This window comes from Aythya marila (assembly GCF_965140915.1).
Source record: "Aythya marila genome assembly, chromosome: 15".
NCBI lineage: Eukaryota > Metazoa > Chordata > Aves > Anseriformes > Anatidae > Aythya > Aythya marila.
The window spans coordinates 1094602-1112849 of NC_139056.1; the positions used below are offsets into that span (position 1 = coordinate 1094602).

At 36.1% G+C, this 18248-nt stretch overlaps 1 protein-coding gene and 1 long non-coding RNA gene across 5 annotated transcripts in view; one reads left to right on the plus strand and one right to left on the minus strand.

The window, feature by feature from the left end:
* Nucleotides 1-10754, plus strand: part of EMP2 (epithelial membrane protein 2) — a 22757-nt gene extending 12003 nt beyond the window's left edge. For 3 of the 4 annotated variants that reach the window (XM_082772094.1, XM_082772095.1, XM_082772093.1), the window contains exons 2-5: nt 3222-3333; nt 5689-5782; nt 7441-7587; nt 8143-10754. In XM_082772094.1, coding sequence (XP_082628220.1) covers nt 3256-3333; nt 5689-5782; nt 7441-7587; nt 8143-8327 — 504 coding nt within the window. In that variant the 5' untranslated portion in view covers nt 3222-3255 and the 3' untranslated portion in view covers nt 8328-10754. Of the gene's footprint in view, nt 1-1521; nt 1541-3221; nt 3334-5688; nt 5783-7440; nt 7588-8142 lie in introns of those variants that run through there. The other variant, XM_082772096.1, reaches the window with a different exon arrangement.
* Nucleotides 9323-17013, minus strand: LOC309883767. The gene is made up of 3 exons (XR_014318513.1): nt 16975-17013; nt 15979-16031; nt 9323-11781 (listed from the first exon to the last, which is right to left on the minus strand). It is a non-coding gene; the product is annotated as an uncharacterized lncRNA (long non-coding RNA).
* Nucleotides 17014-18248: the final 1235 nt, after the last annotated feature.

Here is an 18248-nt window from a genome sequence, read left to right on the forward strand (position 1 = left end):
AGCAAGCTGATCTGTTCCAGCAGGTACCCTCCATTTTGAGAGAGGGAGGCAAAAAGCAGATGTTGATTTCGCTGCCAGGTGGCATGCTGCTGGCTTGGCAAGCTTCAGCAGGCATTCAGACTGCTGCTAAAAGCTGGAAACAATTGTGAGCCTGAAGAGAACCCTTGAGGAACAGTTAGCAATGAATAAGAAGCAGAGAGGACTACAGCTAGCATGCAGACCAGGATGCTACCAAAGCATTTTGATAGCAATGAATAATTAAAACACTAAGAATTCTGAATGCAAATGCAAACAGCGTTCTCTGAAATTCTCCATGCAAAAACTTAAGGACATAATTTGCCAGCTCACAAGAGAGGAAAGGAGCTGCCTTCTTCTAGGAGAGGTACCCAGGCAGGCTGCTCTCAGAGGACCAGGGGAGGAAGAGCTTCTTACTTAGAGAGTAAAAGAATCTTGAATATCCAAAATAAACTTTTAAATCCCAGCTTTGTCTGGGCTGAAGTAGGACTGGTTGCTAATGGGCCGAGAGGTGAAGTCTTTTGTGCCTCAAGAGGGGTGTGGATACTGTAGGAGCTCCTGCATCAGCACCAGCTGCATCATAGGAGAAAAGGAGAGATTGAAATCTGCAGGTCTTCCTCTGCTGTCCTGGGAGCAAGCAGTGGTTGTCTTCCCTTAGTATGAACGACCTGGGTTTGGTCTCTCTGCTTCCTTCCCCCCAGGGCATTTAATACCTGTATTTGTGTGCGGTTGCTGTTGTACGGTGTGCTGGGTAGTTGTAGCAGCTCATGAAAGGAGCCAGGCCAGCAAGCCAGGAGGAAGTGTCTAAAAATGGCTGTTAGGAAGGTTATTTAGAAGAGAAGCATGAAATTGCTCTTACTGGCCTTTGTGGTTTTATTTTGTGAAAACAAAACTGAATGCTCTTTCATTTAATCTTGTCTTTATTTGGGAGAAACATACACTATCTTCTCATCACCCATACATGTTTATCCATCCTGTTTGAAACACTTCTGTTTATGGCTGAAAGCAGTAAAACAAAAACATTCAGTTGATTGAAATTAAGTGGATTTTTTTCTGGGCTGGCAGGTCTCGATTTTAGAAGATTGGTTTTAATTAGGTTACATTTTCTCTGTCTCTCTTAATTCATGACACATCACGTAATAAGATATATTGTTAGCCTTAAAATAATAGAGTGCAATTTGATTCTCTCTCCTTATAGGGCAGATGACTTGCATTATAGTCTGCTTAGATGCCATCTGTGCAACAAATGAAACTCTGGAAAAAAACTAACCACAAGACAAGAGAGTGCAGTGAGAAGACTGGTACATTTTACAATGAAAATATTTTGATGTGGCATTATACAAAACCACAAAATATCTTCTTTTCCTTCTTCCTTCCTTTCATTCAAGTAAGGCTCAGTAGAGAGCCATGAATGACATTTCTAGAAGCAGAATGCGGCTGGTAGATTCAGAAGATCTTGAGTCATGTGGTGGAATCAGCTCTTTGGAGGAGGTTACCACTTCTGGTTCTTGTTGTGGCTGAAAAGGCAAGTTTAATAGCGAGAAAGTTGGAAGGGGTAAAAATTTGACAAGCTGCTTTCCTTGTTTTAGGATTTGATGTAGCTTTCCAATGCAATCATTCAAATTAGATATAGAAGTAAATTTCTTGGATCATTTTCTCAAAAGCTCTTTAACGTTGTTTGGCTTTTTGCTCGTTAAACACGGTGCTGCAGTGAAGTGCTATCCTGCAGTGCAGAGGGTGAAGGATTAGTCTGGAACTTCTAGTCTGTATTTAGCATGTTTATATGCTGTCTGTTAACTTTTTGTTAAAGTTTTGCAGAGTAGTTGTATTTTGGACTGATGAGAGTGCCTGTAGAGCTGCTATTCTCTTCAAAAATGCTGTCAAAGTAGTCCTTTTATTTGGTTAAATTCTCCGTCTGCATTACTTGCGCTATGTGTAGTCTGTGAGTGTAGCACACAGCAGTAGGGGAGAGAGTGTTAGACATGAAAAAAATAACATATTTTAGTGTGTTGCATGGATATGATCATTTGACATACAAGAAAATTTCAAAAGCTAAGGAAGTGGAGAAACATACATTAATGTACTGATGAGTGATAACATGCAGATAGTGACACAGATGGTACACATTAAATACAAAGAAAATATCAGCAAAACTGGGGATTCTTTGTAGAATATTGCATATGATAATTGTTAAGAATTTATGTACAATAAGAAAAAGATAACGAATATGCCAAGCAGTTGCATATTCTTATCTGTTAATAACTAGTTTGCCATAACTATTTGTTATCTGTCCATAGATTTCCTGGGGATTTCACATCAAAAAAAGTTCCCTTGTGCCTAAGTTTTTTTTATTTCTTTTTCATTTGAGATTTGAAATGGGCTATATAAGGTAAGAAGATAAGAGGGGCACTAGAGACAGTATTAAGTTACTGAACATGAAATAACTAACTGGATTGTTATGCTGCTAACTGATTTATTCCACTCTATCTGTCCGAGAAATTTATTGGAGAAAATGGTAGCCCTAAATCATTCACCAGTGGGTAAAACTTGTGACTGTATGAACAAAAGACAACCTGTGTGAAGCCTAAGGTACAACACACCTGTTCCTACACATAGGAGGTAGTTCTTTACACACTTAATTTTGTTTTATCAGCATCCTATTGAAATCTGCAGTTCTTCCTGCTTTGAAAGCGTGGTGAAAACAGGACCAAAGCCAGTGAAAATGCCAGGACTAAAACAGGACTAAAGCCAGTGAAATTCTGGCATCAAATGAAAATGAGGCCATAGTTTGAAAAGTACTTCTCTAAAAGTCAACATGAAGGAGTGTTTTATACCCTTGCTGGAGAAGCTTGCAGAAACTTCTCTGTTTGCTCACTGCAGCCATCTCGCTGGCATATTACCTAATACACCTCTTGGCTTCACTTCAAGTTGAGCTTCATCTTAACACCAGTGGTGCTGGCTACCTGTCACAGGTAACAAACTGAAAGCTGTAACACTGATTAAAAGTCTGATTAAGTGAAATCTTGTGCCTCTGGAGACAGAATGTGTGCTCTGGAGCTGAACTGCCTGCGATGTTCCGAACAAACAGCATCAAACACACTCGTGATGACTGTGACCACTCACAGCCACTGTGAAATAGTGTAATGACAGGTTGAGCAGTTAACAGCTTTTAAAGAATGATCATATATACTCTTTTTTTTAAACAGATCTATCTTGGACTGAAGTCTCCTCAGCTCAAGGATGTTGATTCTTCTGGCTTTCATTATTGTGTTTCACATAACTTCAGCAGCACTGCTGTTCATCTCAACTATTGACAATGTATGTGTCATTTCTTCTCTTTGTCCTTCAAACACCCAGGTTTTTCTTTGTTTTATACAATGTACTCTTACTTACAGAATTTCAAGTTATTTTCTAGGTATGTTTTGAATCTTAAAGGTCTTCCACCAACCTGGTAGAAGAACAAAAACATGTATAAGAAAAAAAAAAATCTATTCCCGAGGTTTGTTCTTGTGTAACACTTAAAATCATGCAACTAAATAAAGAGGTGGCAGCTTTTCTTCAAACCAGCCTCAGATGAGGATAATTTCAGACATGAATTTAACTGTCTATATCCACTTGAAGCGATTTCAGCACAAAGTTTCTGAATCATGCAGCTTTCTTTTCAAATTTCCTTTTTATTTTTGTGACCAGAAGAAATTTATCTTCCAATGTTTATATCTAACTCTCAATCTGAATGACCTCTTTCTGAAGCACAATGATTGGTCCTCTTAACAGTGCACTGGAGTCTTTATTTCTTTAAGAGATTCAGTGAATACACAGGCTTGACAAAAAAAATTGTCTGCTTGAAATACATTACCTTACTCACTGAAGCCGGTTTCAATCCCAGTCTTTCCAGACACTATGCTCTAAGTGAAATGATGTATTAGCCACAACTTTGTGTTGCAAAATTGTACAGACTGAGTTGTTATTTTTCAGTCAGGTGGTTGATTGAGTACGTTGAAGTAGGTCATTAACTGAGCACTAAAACCAGGTTGTCTTAACCTGATCCTTTGGATATTTAGAAAGCTAAGACAGTGGACAAGTGAATAATTCTTAGTTCAGGTCTGCTAGATTAAAAAAACAACAAAAAATTGTTATAGAAGTACAAACCCACACACTCTGCTTTGTGTCATTGACTACTTTAAAACAACTGCAAACTTAAACTGTGTAACTACCTCCTATTACATTATATCACCTTCACAGGTTTTATGTTGTCATGAAAATCATTTTGAAAGGATTAAAAAGCATTCAAAGCTGAAAAAATCATATATTGGACTGAAATTAATCACTTAGACTGAAAAAAAAAATGGCTTAGTACATCTAGAGAAAGTAATGCTTTTTCCTAAAGCCAGTAATCCAGTGCTACTATGACACATTTGGCTGCTGTCGTAATACGCTAGTGTTTTTATTAGTGTATTGTTTGCTAAGCTGCATGGTATTCTGTGAGGTTTCTGGAATGTCTGCATAAGCAGCAGATGCTACCAGGAGTCATATTTAAAAGTCATATTTTTCCAAATCTAGTCAAAGCAAAGGCCTGGGTAGCTATTGGAACTGGAATGGATTTCCTGAGGAAATGCCACTTTTGTGGAATGCTTGCTGTATTTCCCAGGCTACCAAAAAAATCTGTTCAGTCACTGTAGTTCTCTTTTGCATTAAATGTTAAAAGACCAAACCAGAACTACCACAGGGAGAACTTGTCACTGCCAGTCAGATGCCATAGTCTATGGACTGCATTTGCACATTGTCAGCACAGCTTCATTAAGTTGAGATTAGTTCATGTCAGTGCCAGGAACCAGAAAATGTATAAACAGGGCTTCTGTTTCACCTGCATATTACCCTGCTATTTCCCAACCCTTTAAAGAGCTGTGCATCCCAAAGAGGGTATTACGGATGAACAAAAGCATCATTGTCTAGATATCTTAAGGAGCGAGCAATCACCAAACATCCAAGATTTCTGTCCAAACATAGAAAATCCCTTGTGCTTCAGGACTGCCATCTATTCTATCTATTCCCTTTTTTTTTTTTTTTTTTTTTACCTTACACAGCTCTAAAATGAAAATGATACATAAATAAGGAGATACCTTTTATTCCAAAATACCTAATAAATAAATATGGAAACCTCAGAGTTGTCTGGCTTTAAATTCCTCATGTTCAAACAGATAGCAACTGATGCAGCCTTTAGTTTCTTGGTCACTAGATGACTCAGCATGAAATTTATCAGGAAACATGTAGAAAGACATCTGATACCTTTTCTCTGCTTGTTACTCCCCAAATCCAGATCTCAAACAGGGGTACTGAGGCTTTCAGTTCTATACTGAGAACACAAACTTATTTTCTAACTCCTGAAGCTGTTGGCTTCCCCTCCCATCTAAAGATACAGTAGAGTAACACCTTTCTTGCCCTCACTTTCTTGATACCTAACCTGTATGAATGCTTTTAAGCACATTAGAATTGAAATTTAGTTTGAGTGGTTAAGTAGCAAAATGAACATTGTTCAGTTGTTGCATCTGATCAGGAGCCACTAGGATAACTAAGGAGGGAAGGTTTTTTGTTTTGAAACACTTCCGTCCCACCCCCCTATTTTTTATTTTTTAATTTATTTTTGTGTAAGAGCCCTTTGCTTTTATTTTGCAGGCCTGGTGGGTAGGAGATAATTTTTCTACAGATGTCTGGAGAATGTGTACCACAAACACTAGCACCTGCAGAGCTATAACTGATCAATTCAGAGGTGAGTATTTCTGCATGTGTATGTCGCGGTTCCATTAGTGGGAGATTGGTAAAATCACTGCAAAGTAATACATTTGTTCAAAAAAAATGCATATGCTAACTGCTCCTGTTTTCTAAAATCTTTAGTAGTGGCTCTTTGGAAAAGCCAGCTACTGCAACAGTTTCTGTAAGAGGAAAACAGAAAAAACTGTAGCCCAGGACAAGAGAGTAAACACAAACAATTGTGAATGAGTGCCAAAGTACTCTTACTCTAGATCAGGTAAAAACAGTGAAGTCATCTGAAAGTGGCTCTGCAGTGATAGAAGTTGCCTCTCAGAACTGAAGTTTAGCTTTGAAAGAACATGAGAGTACTGGCTGCTTTACAGGGATGGGAGGAAACTAAGACTGTAATCTGAAGTTTAACAAAGATAAATTAACACATAGCACAGCCTAACTTACCCTGCTTCACCAAAATAAATATTTTTTTTATTCTCAAGTGCTACATTTGCTGCATTCCCACACTTTCAGTCTTTGTGTATATTAACGAAGTAGATGAAGAGCCATATAGCTTTAAAGTAACTTGGCTGCTTGAATGTCAAATTGGCTTAGGGCATATCCATACTGCAGTGAGACAATCCTGCTATGCACAGGCCTATCTAAAGTAACGTGAATTACCCCATGCTTGGGGTAGGTTTGAATTACTATGCATTCATTGAAATTAGGTACCAGAACTAGGTAGATTAAATGTAGCTCAGGTATGTCTGCTGTTCACAGACGTGCTGACAGCTATGCTAAAGCAGAGGTGCTATAAGCAGCTTATCTCTGCAGGTCGGCTTGTCCATATCATTGCAGCCAAGTTACGCAAACTAGCTGCATGTTGTTAAAATTTTATTGGTTATTTTAGCTCCTAGTTATAAAGGATGATTGGCAGGAGGAAAAACCTGTAAGGAATCTTTTGTGCTGAGAGTGGCTCTCACATCTGGATACTTCTTATGGAATAGAGCTGTCTTCAGCTCTGGTGAGAGGCCTGGTTCTGCAGCTGCAAGTCACTTTGGACACCTGGCACTTCCACTGTGTTTTTAGTATATAGAGGGTAGAAAAGGATGCGGTATGTGAGAATTCGTCTATCTGGGGTTTTATTCAGAGTTATAAAAAGCTTTTAAGTCTTTAATCCACTGGCTGTATTACAGAATCACAGAATCACAGAATTTCTAGGTTGGAAGAGACCTCAAGATCATCGAGTCCAACCTCTAACCTAACACTAGCAGTCCCCACTAAACCATATCCCTAAGCTCTACATCTAAACGTCTTTTGAAGACTTCCAGGGATGGTGACTCCACCACTTCCCTGGGCAGCCTGTTCCAATGTCTAACAACCCTTTCGGTAAAGAAGTTCTTCCTAACATCTAACCTAAAACTCCCCTGGCGCAACTTAAGCCCATTCCCCCTCGTCCTGTCACCAGGCACGTGGGAGAACAGGCCAACCCCCACCTTGCTACAGCCTCCCTTGAGGTAGTACTAAGAAAGCAGAGAAGGGCCCTCCTAGGCAACACATGCCCAACTGATTTGCTATATGTGCTGAACTCCTGTTTAGAGAACATAGCTCTGCCCCTCTGCTCATTGCAGGAGTAGGCAGAGAGAGAGACTGTGTTTTTAACCAAGGTTGCTTTTGTTTTTGCAGAGTATCAATCAATTCAGGCTGTTCAGGCCTCCATGATCCTATCTACTATTTTCTGTTGCGTGGCATTTCTGGTTTTCATTCTTCAACTCTTCCGTCTAAAGCAAGGAGAAAGATTTGTGTTAACCTCTATTATCCAGCTCCTGTCATGTAAGTGATTTTTCAACACTTGTGAATTTAATGATTACATAAAAGTAGGAAAGGGAAAAAGGTTTCCAAAAGAATGAGCTGCATGAGTAATCTGTAGGGCTCTGGAGGTCATATATTCTCCTGCATATTTGTTTAAAAATGTAACTGCTCCATTCTGTACTATTTAGTCAGTTAAAACAAGGATAATATCACAGATCAGAAGTAAAGTAACTTAAATTTTGAAGGGAAAATATCTAAGATTCTGAACATCTCGATAAAATTGAATAACTCTGCAATAGTTATAGGCAGGTTCTTCCTTAATTTTTGTTAGTCCTTAAAACTATCCAGATGTTTAGAATCATTTTGTGTTCTTTGCAAATGACATGAATACACAACAGCACTTCACATTTAGTTCCTGCCAAAGAAATGGAAAATGTGTCCTGAAATGCTCCCAGTTTAGTCTGAGAATGGAAAATAAGTGTTTGCAGAAAAGGACACTGGTGGAAGTCAGTGAATAGTTATGCATATTGACAGTATCGAAGGTTACTAAATCTTGCTGTTTTATTTCTCCTCTAGGTCTGTGTGTTATGATTGCAGCTTCCATTTATACAGATAGGCATGAAGAACTGCACAAGAGCAATGAATATATCCCTGAAGTTTCTGAAGGCCAATATGGCTATTCCTTCGTCTTAGCCTGGATTGCATTTGCCTTTACTCTGATCAGCGGCATTATGTACCTAATATTAAGGAAGCGTAAATAAATGTCAGCAGCTAGTTATTTCTGTCACTACAGTACAAAACCAAATTCCAATAACCATTTTGTATATAATCATTTACATGGTTTTGTAGTAAAGGTATTGTTTCTCTAAAAATGTACTGTGTTCTTGATATGAAACAGAATACCAAAAAATGGCAGGTTTAATGGAATGCCTGGCCCCAGCAGATCAGGGGGCTGAGCAGGACAGAGGCAAGTTTTTTTTTCCTTTTTTTTTTTTTTTTTTTAAACATATTTCATCATCATCAATGGCTTTCTGTTTACTAGGCATTAACAGTTTGTTCTTGGCCTCTGCCAGATTACAAATAAAACCTCTGCAAATTAATTTGTAAGCAATATGCTAACCATATTCCTGGCCCAGATCTAGCCCTTTGGGATGGGAAAAATATAGGGGAGTCAAAAATTAGACCAAAATCACAGTGCAAAAGCAAACAATTTTAAAAGCCCAAAACTGCAATCAGCATGCCTGTTCTAGCAGAAGACTAGTGTTCTGCTATTTATAACATGCAGTAAGTGTCATCGAGCTTTTATTAAAACCACTTGCTTTGCAAAAGTAAACAACTCCTTTTTGTACTCCAGCAAATCATTCTCTTGATTCTCCTTCACATTTCATTTAAGCATACAGAGCCTTTGGCAAGAGAAGTTACCAGCAAATGCAGTGTACAACTTGGGACTGGAGTAGTCTGAGGAGTAAGAGATATTCCACTCAAGTCCTATATCCCTCTATTTTTGCATTGTGCAGTCTTTCTGGGGGAAAAAAAAAAGAAAGAAAGAAAAAATGGCCAAAGTCAACATGTTTATTACACTGGGCTTTGATTAGATAGTAATTTCCTGGCTAATATATCATTTACAAAAGCATTCCCTGAGTCTGCCCACTAGGAAATTGGCCTTTACCAAACTAATTCTAAATTCTTTTGTGGATTTTACTTGAAAAGGAAAGAAATCAGAGTGTAATAGTTTTGTTTATGAGTTCCAGGATAGTTTTTCAAAATAAAACGACTTGGTGATTTTTATTTCTCAATAACTTTGTGAGAGAAATCTCTACTGTAATACCAGGCTTAACTGTTCAGCAGTATAATACTAGCTTTGGCTAATGGTGATTTCAGAGTTTGGAGACCAAGGTGGAGAATAAATGAAGTTGCTTTTTCTGGTTAGTCACAGTTTTGATGTTTAAATACAGATTTGACTTTGTAAAAGCACTAACCATGTATTTACTTCAGTATGTTCTCTACAGCTGGCCCAATACATAGGCAATAAAAAATAAATAGGTCTTGGATGAGGTTTTACACTTAATACAGAATAAAGTTGCTATTACAAAATAGCGTAGCTCTATTAAAGTTGATAACTTACGCTGTTATATATCAGCTGATGGTTTGACCCATTCCTGCAGATAATTCATCCTTGATTTCCTCACAGAGTAAAAGTTCAGTTACAAAACTGAACCAGTATAGGAATGGTCTCCAACACGACTAATAGAGATGGAACTAACGATAGTTCCATCTCTATTCCTTGAACATCCTAAAATGCTTTGACATGTAATACTTATCTTAGGGAGCGAAGAAAGCCCAACAAGACTGGTAAGAAATTACACATGTAAGTAGAAGAGCAAATAAAAGTAATAGTAGTTAAAAAAAATGCAATAAATCGGTTTGAGCAAAATGCGTTCTCACCAGTCTAGAACGACACTAGTATTTTGTCAGTTTTTCTTTCCCTCTTAGTGTGAACACTCTGAAATTCAAGCATTACTACCCTACTTTTTAAAAGTGTTTCTACAGTTTGCTGAATACATTTCAGATTCAAAGCCTGAATTTTGCTAACAAGTAGAATTTGTTTTAAATAAACAGATGTAGGTTTAAGGCTAAGAGTAGATAGAGTATAAGCTAGACATTTTGCTAGCCTTATTCAAACATGAAATAGTACAACAAAAATTCTAAAGCAAATAGGGATTTAAACTTTTGTATCTAGAATATAGTTCTATAAAACTATAACTTAAGCTACTATGACTTGAAGAGATGCTTCTTCAGTTTATTGCCTTGACAATGCTTAGGTCATTTATAGAATGAATATTTAAAATAAAGATGTATATATACCTGAACTCAGCTTCAACAGTAAAAGTGCAGTCCCTTTAGTTAGAAATGAAAATCACGCTCACTGTAGCATACAAACAGCAGCATATACATGATTCCACATAGAACAGATGTGAATGTTCTAAGTACCAAGAAAATGCCAAAAAGCTTGGATTAGAGTTAATGGGATAAACATACTTTAGGATATTATTTCTACCTGATGTGCCTCTAAAATATACAGTTTTCTATGCTCTATATATTCTGAAGCTGTACATGAAAATAAAGTTAAAACAAATTATTGTACTGTAATAGCAAGCTAGATACATTTAGCAGTTTGACCTTGTTTTTAAGTTTGGGATATATTTACACAATGCTGGATGAGAAATAGTTGAGTATTTGTGTGAACAGGTAAAATTAAATTCTTCCTGCCTGTACTAGAACCATAAGCTGGTTATTTTTGTCCTTTGTTGAAGGCCTTTCAGGGTAAGCAGAGAAAACATTAGTGTATTGAACCATGTAAGTGCATGGCCCCACAAGAATAGCTATTGAATAATGCAACATCCACACCTGCTGTGATAGGAAGATTACTTGTAAACTCTCTTTTCCTCATTTGCAGAAACAGCTGTGCATTTAAGATTATTCTGAGTGCCTTGACTATGTGAGAGATGTTAGAAACAAGCCAGTGCTTCCATATCTGCTGCAGTCCAAGCTTTGGGTTTGCACTGAAATGACAGAAGCACAGATGGGTTCCTATAGATTGTTCTAAAGCAAACCCTGTTCCCCTCCCTGCAACTCCACAGAAACAATTTCCCAAACTTCATAAAACTTTCAGCATTCTAATCATAGTGGACAAAAGGGAAAAGTCCAAACTATTAGAATATAACCTAGCAGTTGTGAATCCACCTTGACATTTTTGCCCTCACGTGACTCAAAACTCACTGCAAGTAAGAATATAGTAATTAATAATGGAAGAATAGAAGACCAGTTCATAAGGTAGTCCGGGACTGAGAGAGAGGAGTTATAGATTACCACAGAATGATCTGTAATCTCCACATTTCTTTTTAATCAAATGACAAATTAGTACTTCTTTGGGTGATAACCTGCCACTGGAAGTGAAAAGGTCCTTGTTTTGCCTGTTTTCTTCCAATGTGATGCAGAACTACTATTGAGGTTTTCATGGAGAAGACACAAATTATAACTGGGTAGGGGAGCACACTTTGGATCAACTTCCGTTAAGTGTCCATGACAACAGTTGCACATAGGCCTCTTCTAGTTTCAGGATTCTGAGGAAGAGCAGTTTTGCTGGTTTTCAGCAAGCTCTGGAGAAGGAAGGATCCTTGGCAGTGGAGGTTGATGTGGAAACTGCTTGAAAGTCTAGGCACCAAAACAAAAGCAGTTGTTATTTAACAACAATAAGAAGAAGCCAAATGCACTAATTTTTATTCATACAAGCTTGCCTTCACGTAAATACATAAACTTCTGAATTATTACTGTCTATAGTTTCCAAGCTAACAAGTGTTAGAGATTATCTCATGTTTGCATATTAACATTCAGAAACCAAATGTCAGCAACATGCTACCTTCCCAGTAGGTTTTTACCTGAAGTAGAAAATACTCCTTGCATGCTCATAATAACAACTTAGGAAAAAACCAACCAAACAAAAACTTGTGTGCTATTGAAGGGAGTGCCTTACATCTAGAGGGATATTTGTTTACCATGGATCATTGCTAACTAACTGAATTTCTGAACCTTTCCCCCATTAACAAATTCAGAAAAAAAAAAAAAAAAAAAAAAAAAAAAACATGCATGTACGTAGTCGCTTAGTTTTAAAACAGGTGTATGTTGCATGGCTGAGTAAACCAGCAGGCGCTGTCACAAAATTAAACTATTATTATCATTTTCAACACATATGAAACAATCCTGATGATGTCTGGACTGTATCATGTAGTGCAGATGTTGTTCTATTTTACTGCTGTTGCTTTGAGAAGAAAGCTTGTGTTCTATTTCTCCTCCAAAGCAAACAAACAAAACAACAACAAAAACCACCAGTACCAAACAAGTGAAGCTGTATTTTTAAGATTCAAGTCAGCAAATTTGAATCAAAAACAAATACCCCCCCCAATAAAATAAATAAATAAATAAATAAATAAAAAGCAGTTGTGCTGCTGTCATAAACGCTAAGGTTCAGAAAACTTCATTCAAACTGAATATGCACATATTAATACAAAGGACAAAGTAGGAATATAATGCCTGTGTTCACTGCTTCACAGATTCAACCTTTTTAACATATTATAGGCAAGAGGTAAAATAAAAGAGGTACTATATTCTCTCTCTCTTTTTTTTTTAATATGTTACTTTACATAGTTTTATTTACTTTTTAGTAAAATATTTTCAGCAGCAGAAGTCATATCCATGATTAAATATCTGTGTTGAAGAATCAAAACTGTTTTGTTCATAGAGTAAAAATTTAAATCCTGTTAGCAAATAATGTTTTAACACATTTTTAGTCATGACAAATTTGGAGGAGGGAGAAGCAGAGGGGAGGAAGAGGAAATGGGAAGGAAAACTGGGACAAGTTTAGGGGTTAGGATTTTTTTTTTTTTTGGGGGGGGGGGGGTTATTTCTAGCCATAATACTTCCTAGCATTACTTATTTGCCTGCTTCTGTCAAAGTTTTTACTATTCTTTGAGCATTACAATAGAGCCTCCTCGTGGTGAAAGAGCAGCCCGCTCCTTCAAAGCCCAACTACTTAAACACCATTCCTTTCCCATTTGAAAATATCTTTTAACATGCCATCCAGTTCTAAAGCATACTGCAATACGCAAATCCACAATTAATACCATACTAAGTTTGAGTAAAATCATTTGAGTTTGAAAGTAACTCATTTGATACTTGTTCTCCCAGCTTTGGGAACCCTTAACTGAGGCACACTGGCTTTGAATGCCATTAGTTTGGTAAAAATTTCTGATCTTTTTCTCTGCTCTGCAAACAAGAAGCAAGCTTTAAAAACTATTTTTCTATCCCAATAAACTATCATAAGACAGCTTTACTATACAAAGTAAGGATTTTACAAATGATTTTTCTTCACAGGTTGTGACTTTTTCCCTGTTGTGAGAAGTGTCAATTTCAGGCTAATATTCCTATCTTTACAAATCAATCCACCAAGCAAAAATTTCTTCAAACTGGCAGACTGCTTAGTCTTAGTTAACAATAATCTAGCTGGACTAAACTGTAAGTGAAACAGAATCAGTCATCCTGAATCCATGTAACCACTGATTTTTATCTTCCAGTCATAGATACTAGATGGATACTACTTCATCCCATACAGAATTAACTGCAAATTTCTTCCACCAGCAAAATGGCTTTCAAATTGTTCTCAAAGACATATACCTGTTATCAAAGCTGTGAAACCAACTAAAAGACACAATACAGATGTGTGGATCCAATAACACATTTGTTTAGATTTTTCACGTCACTGGATTTAAAAATTATTCTAATATGGAATGTGCTTAGTAGTGATTGCAAAGAATCTGGACCCAATTTAAAATTAGCACAAAACAAAACCACCAAAAACTAGGCCTACCTTCACCAGAAGTACTTATTTAATACATGTTCGTAGCAAGAATGAGAATCAGTTCCTATCACGCTGAGAACAAGCCTACACTTAGCTGGCTGAAGAACAGGAGTCGCTTTTGTTTATACTCAACACTATCCCTTCCAATGACACAGTGTGACTAACTTTATTACCAAGCAGTTAACAAGACTGTTCAGCGTAACAGCAACAAAGTATAAATATGATAACTTTCCTGTTAGGAGTAGAGGTTGTGAGAGCAATAGACAGGATTTGTAGCCAGTAAACAGATATCTCTTATAAATACTGCTTTTGATCTCCAAAATCCATTTGCTGCTATTATGGAGACATGCAAAAGCAGCTGCTATTGCATGAGTGCTTTTTTTTTTGAGAAATGCATACAGTTTTATGATTTTATAAAATTATTTTATCCTTAAATAAACTGAATAACACATAGCTATACTTCAGATATTAAGTTTAGAGAGATAAGGAAAAAGTAAATGAAAATATTTTTGAAAAGTAAAATGAGAATATTGAAAAGTAAATGAAAACATTTTTCTTTTACCTTTGCTACAGTTATGGCTTTTTTCTTGAATTATACCCATCACTTTGAATTTTCCTCCCTTCATTTCACTCTGATAAAACAATATACAATTTCATGATAAAGCTTCTCTTTTGGTTTTAAAGATCAAGTAATAAGAAGATTATTTAACAGTTTGCAGAACAGAATTCTATATATTAGGTTAGATTTCTTAAAACAAGAAAAGTCTTGTAAAAATGTAAAGTTGTAGAGCCAGGCATAGTATATACCCAGAAATTCAAAGAAGTAAAAGCAATACCTGATGTTTAGCAACAAACTATTTAGAAAGTCATCTAATTGTTTGGGTCCTGCTGTTCTTGAAAGTGTCCTCAGTACTAGATACACAAACAAAAACTATATAGGACCTAACAGTTTAAGAGCTAAATTGTACCTTTTTATGTTCTTTGATATTCTCATGGAAAATAGTTACTCAGCTGATCAATTTAATTAACCATTAAACACTATGTGTTTTTATACCAGTATATACAAATTTAGACCAATACAATTTTGTCTACTCCCCCTTCCCAGAAGAAGAAAAAGCACTGCTAATTTGATCCCATTGACTAAGCTGCTGTCACCAATATTATTTCACTGACTTAACTCACTGGTAAGAAAGAGGTCACTAAACAAACTTCAGTCCCATTGTGATCTCTGGATTTCTGAGGACATAGAGATTACTGGGGTAAAAGCCATCCATGTTCCTCAGGACTTAAATTTTTGCAATTGTTTATGATTTTCTCAAAAAAAAAAAAAAAAAAAAAAAAAAAAAAGATAAATAAGAAAATAAAAATAAAAAACAGCCAGGATGGACTACAGAGTCAGATTCAAAATTACTGAAAAAGCATTCTGCACACAGACTACCAAGTGGCTTTTCAGATGGGAAAGGTTTAAGGGATTGAAAAACAAGTCAGACTAAGCTGTCTATGGTGAGAGAGACTGATAGTTTTGATTTTTTTCCTTGAAATATTCATGTTCTATCCAAAATGAAGAATAAATGAAACTGAATAAGTAGATACAAAACTAACATGGTTCAAGACTGACCAACATCTCCATCTCTCATTTGCTCAGCTTCCTGTGCCCACAACCCAATTGTTTCTGCAGTTTTTCATTCACTACAATCATCCAGGAGACAAGGTTTCAATTTCCAAAGGGGAAAGCAGCATGGTATTTCTTCATCACTTTTCACATCGTTCTTTTCCTTGTAAGTTCACCTTTAAGAACGTGATAGAATAATACAAGCCAGAGGTAATGACAGTCCCCATACTGCCATTCCCATAATGGTGTTCATATATTTGCCTCAAATTTAAGCACCTATAAAACTAACTCAAAAGTCAGGATATTGAAGCAGTCTATGCACCATCAACTAAAATAGGTTTTATTTGAATAATAATAATAAAAAATCTTAGTTTATTGTTTTTACCTGAACTTTTCTTGTCATTTCTGCTTGTGTGGGTATTTGGTAATGTAGAATCACTGTAATACAAATTTCCAAAGAAGTTTAAAACATGCAAACACATTTGATCTATAAATCTTAATGTACACTGTGACAAGAATCCTTTTTAGAGCTTGTCAGAGCAGCAGAATATTACCTGTCCCCACTCCCAGAACACATGGGACAGCAGTCTTATTGAAGTGATAGACTTGCCAGGAACACTTGGTGCTGCCTCTAAGCAGCAACTATCTAGCAAGTCAACCCAACCCTCCCAGAACCATCTCAGAGGGGTTCTAAAAATCAAACACATCTCTGTAGGGAAGCAGCATGAGAAAATTTGCATTCTGAGCATGTTTGTCAAGATTTTTGGAATAACATTTTTCTTGACATTACCCCCACCCCCCCAGTAAATTTGTCCAATTGTAACGAACGTTTACTGTGCATTATTCTTGGTTAAAGGGTGATATTTAGTTCCTTTAAGTAGCAATCTCAGAATGAGGGAAGGGCTGCTCAGAACTCTCACACTGTCACTTACACTGTTTATATGACAGTTGAACTTATTACAAACAAACAAACAACCTAGAGTTTGTAGTGCTCTGAAACATCTATTGTTATACCAATTTATTACAAAGGCAATTAAATTACTTTCAGGGCATAAGAAATTAATGTAGTAGAAAAACAGTGTGTTGAATATATACAAGTTTCCTGTTGTGTCCCATCATACAAGAGTTTCAATTGTTTTAATTTCCAGAATTTTAAAGTAATGCAAATCCGCTGATGGACATCATCATCAGTGAAGACATGCTAATGTAACTTAAAAACAAAGAAACAAACAACTGCCATGCCTATAAATATTTTGGAAACACAAGTGTATTTTAATGATATTTTAAACGAAAAAAAGTTGCTGACAATATTCTAGATGTATTTTGTATATTCTGCAGTATAGGAATTAGCATTCATGAATTCCACGTTAAATTTCAATACCTGAATTTTTTGTAGTTGCTGAGTTTTGTCTTTCCACAGAGTTCAGTCTGACTTCATCAGAACTAATAAAACAAAAAATATAAAACTTAGAGATGTATAAGAATCAATTCATTTCCAAACAGGCATTAAATATGGTGACACAAATACATCAACAATGAAAAGTTGAACTTGTTGATTAAAACATAATTAAAATAACAAAGTAATGGCTCGGTAAATCAACCATTAATAAACCATATAATTTATGTCACCAACAAAACATTTTGAATCCATTCTACTGACTAAATTGTGAATTCCTACATTTTATTTTTTTAACAGTGAAATATGCAATTAAGGAGCATTCATATTCTAGACATCTTTTATAGATATAAATTCTACTTGCTTCCATCTTAGTAAAATAACAAGTTATTCAGTTTGTTTCTTAAAAATAGGGGTATGCATTAATTGAAACTCTGTCCACTAGTACTACAGTTTGTGCTCTCTAAACTGTAACCATTAATTTCTCACACTGCACAAAACCCAACAACTTCATGGCATTAGTATATGCAATAGTAAATTGCAGGTACACGGGGATCTATGAAGGCATATTTTGCTGTCTCAGTTCCAAGGTCATTTAATACTCAAAAATATCAAAAATAGATGCCCTTATGCAAACCAAAATGCATACCTGCTAATAGGTCAATTTTATAGTGTGGACAGCAAAGCAAATTCCTGCAGAATTTATATTATTATAATATATATATATTATAATACTTTCATATATTATATATATACACGATATATATTATTTACTTTTATTATTAATGGCTAAGCTAGCCCAGTTGATCTGAGGTGTAAAATATCTGTCTAAGATGGACAGGAAACATATTATGTGTAATTCTACTGAGAGAAAAAGATACCTAAGTGGGCATCCGTTCTACATTTGTGCTGCCCTTTTTGAGGTGCATTTTATCTAGCACTTCCTGATGCCATGTGTCAGGAAGAACAGACATCAAATCAGCAGGGCAGTGCTACTTTATAAACAGGTTCTGCACATGCAGATATTATATAAATTGAGGAAATTTTAAGTATCCAGGATGCACCAGTTTTATTGCATTTGTTTTGATCAAAAGAAAAGCAATTTAACACAGCAGACTCAGAAGATTTCCCCAAAGAAGAACCCTAGCCAGATTTTGTGACAGTTAAACCATATAAGCTCAGTTAAATATCAGCTCTTTCCTCTAAATACTCTGTTATGATCAAGGAAATTACAACCATACTGGTCAAGCTGTGTTAAA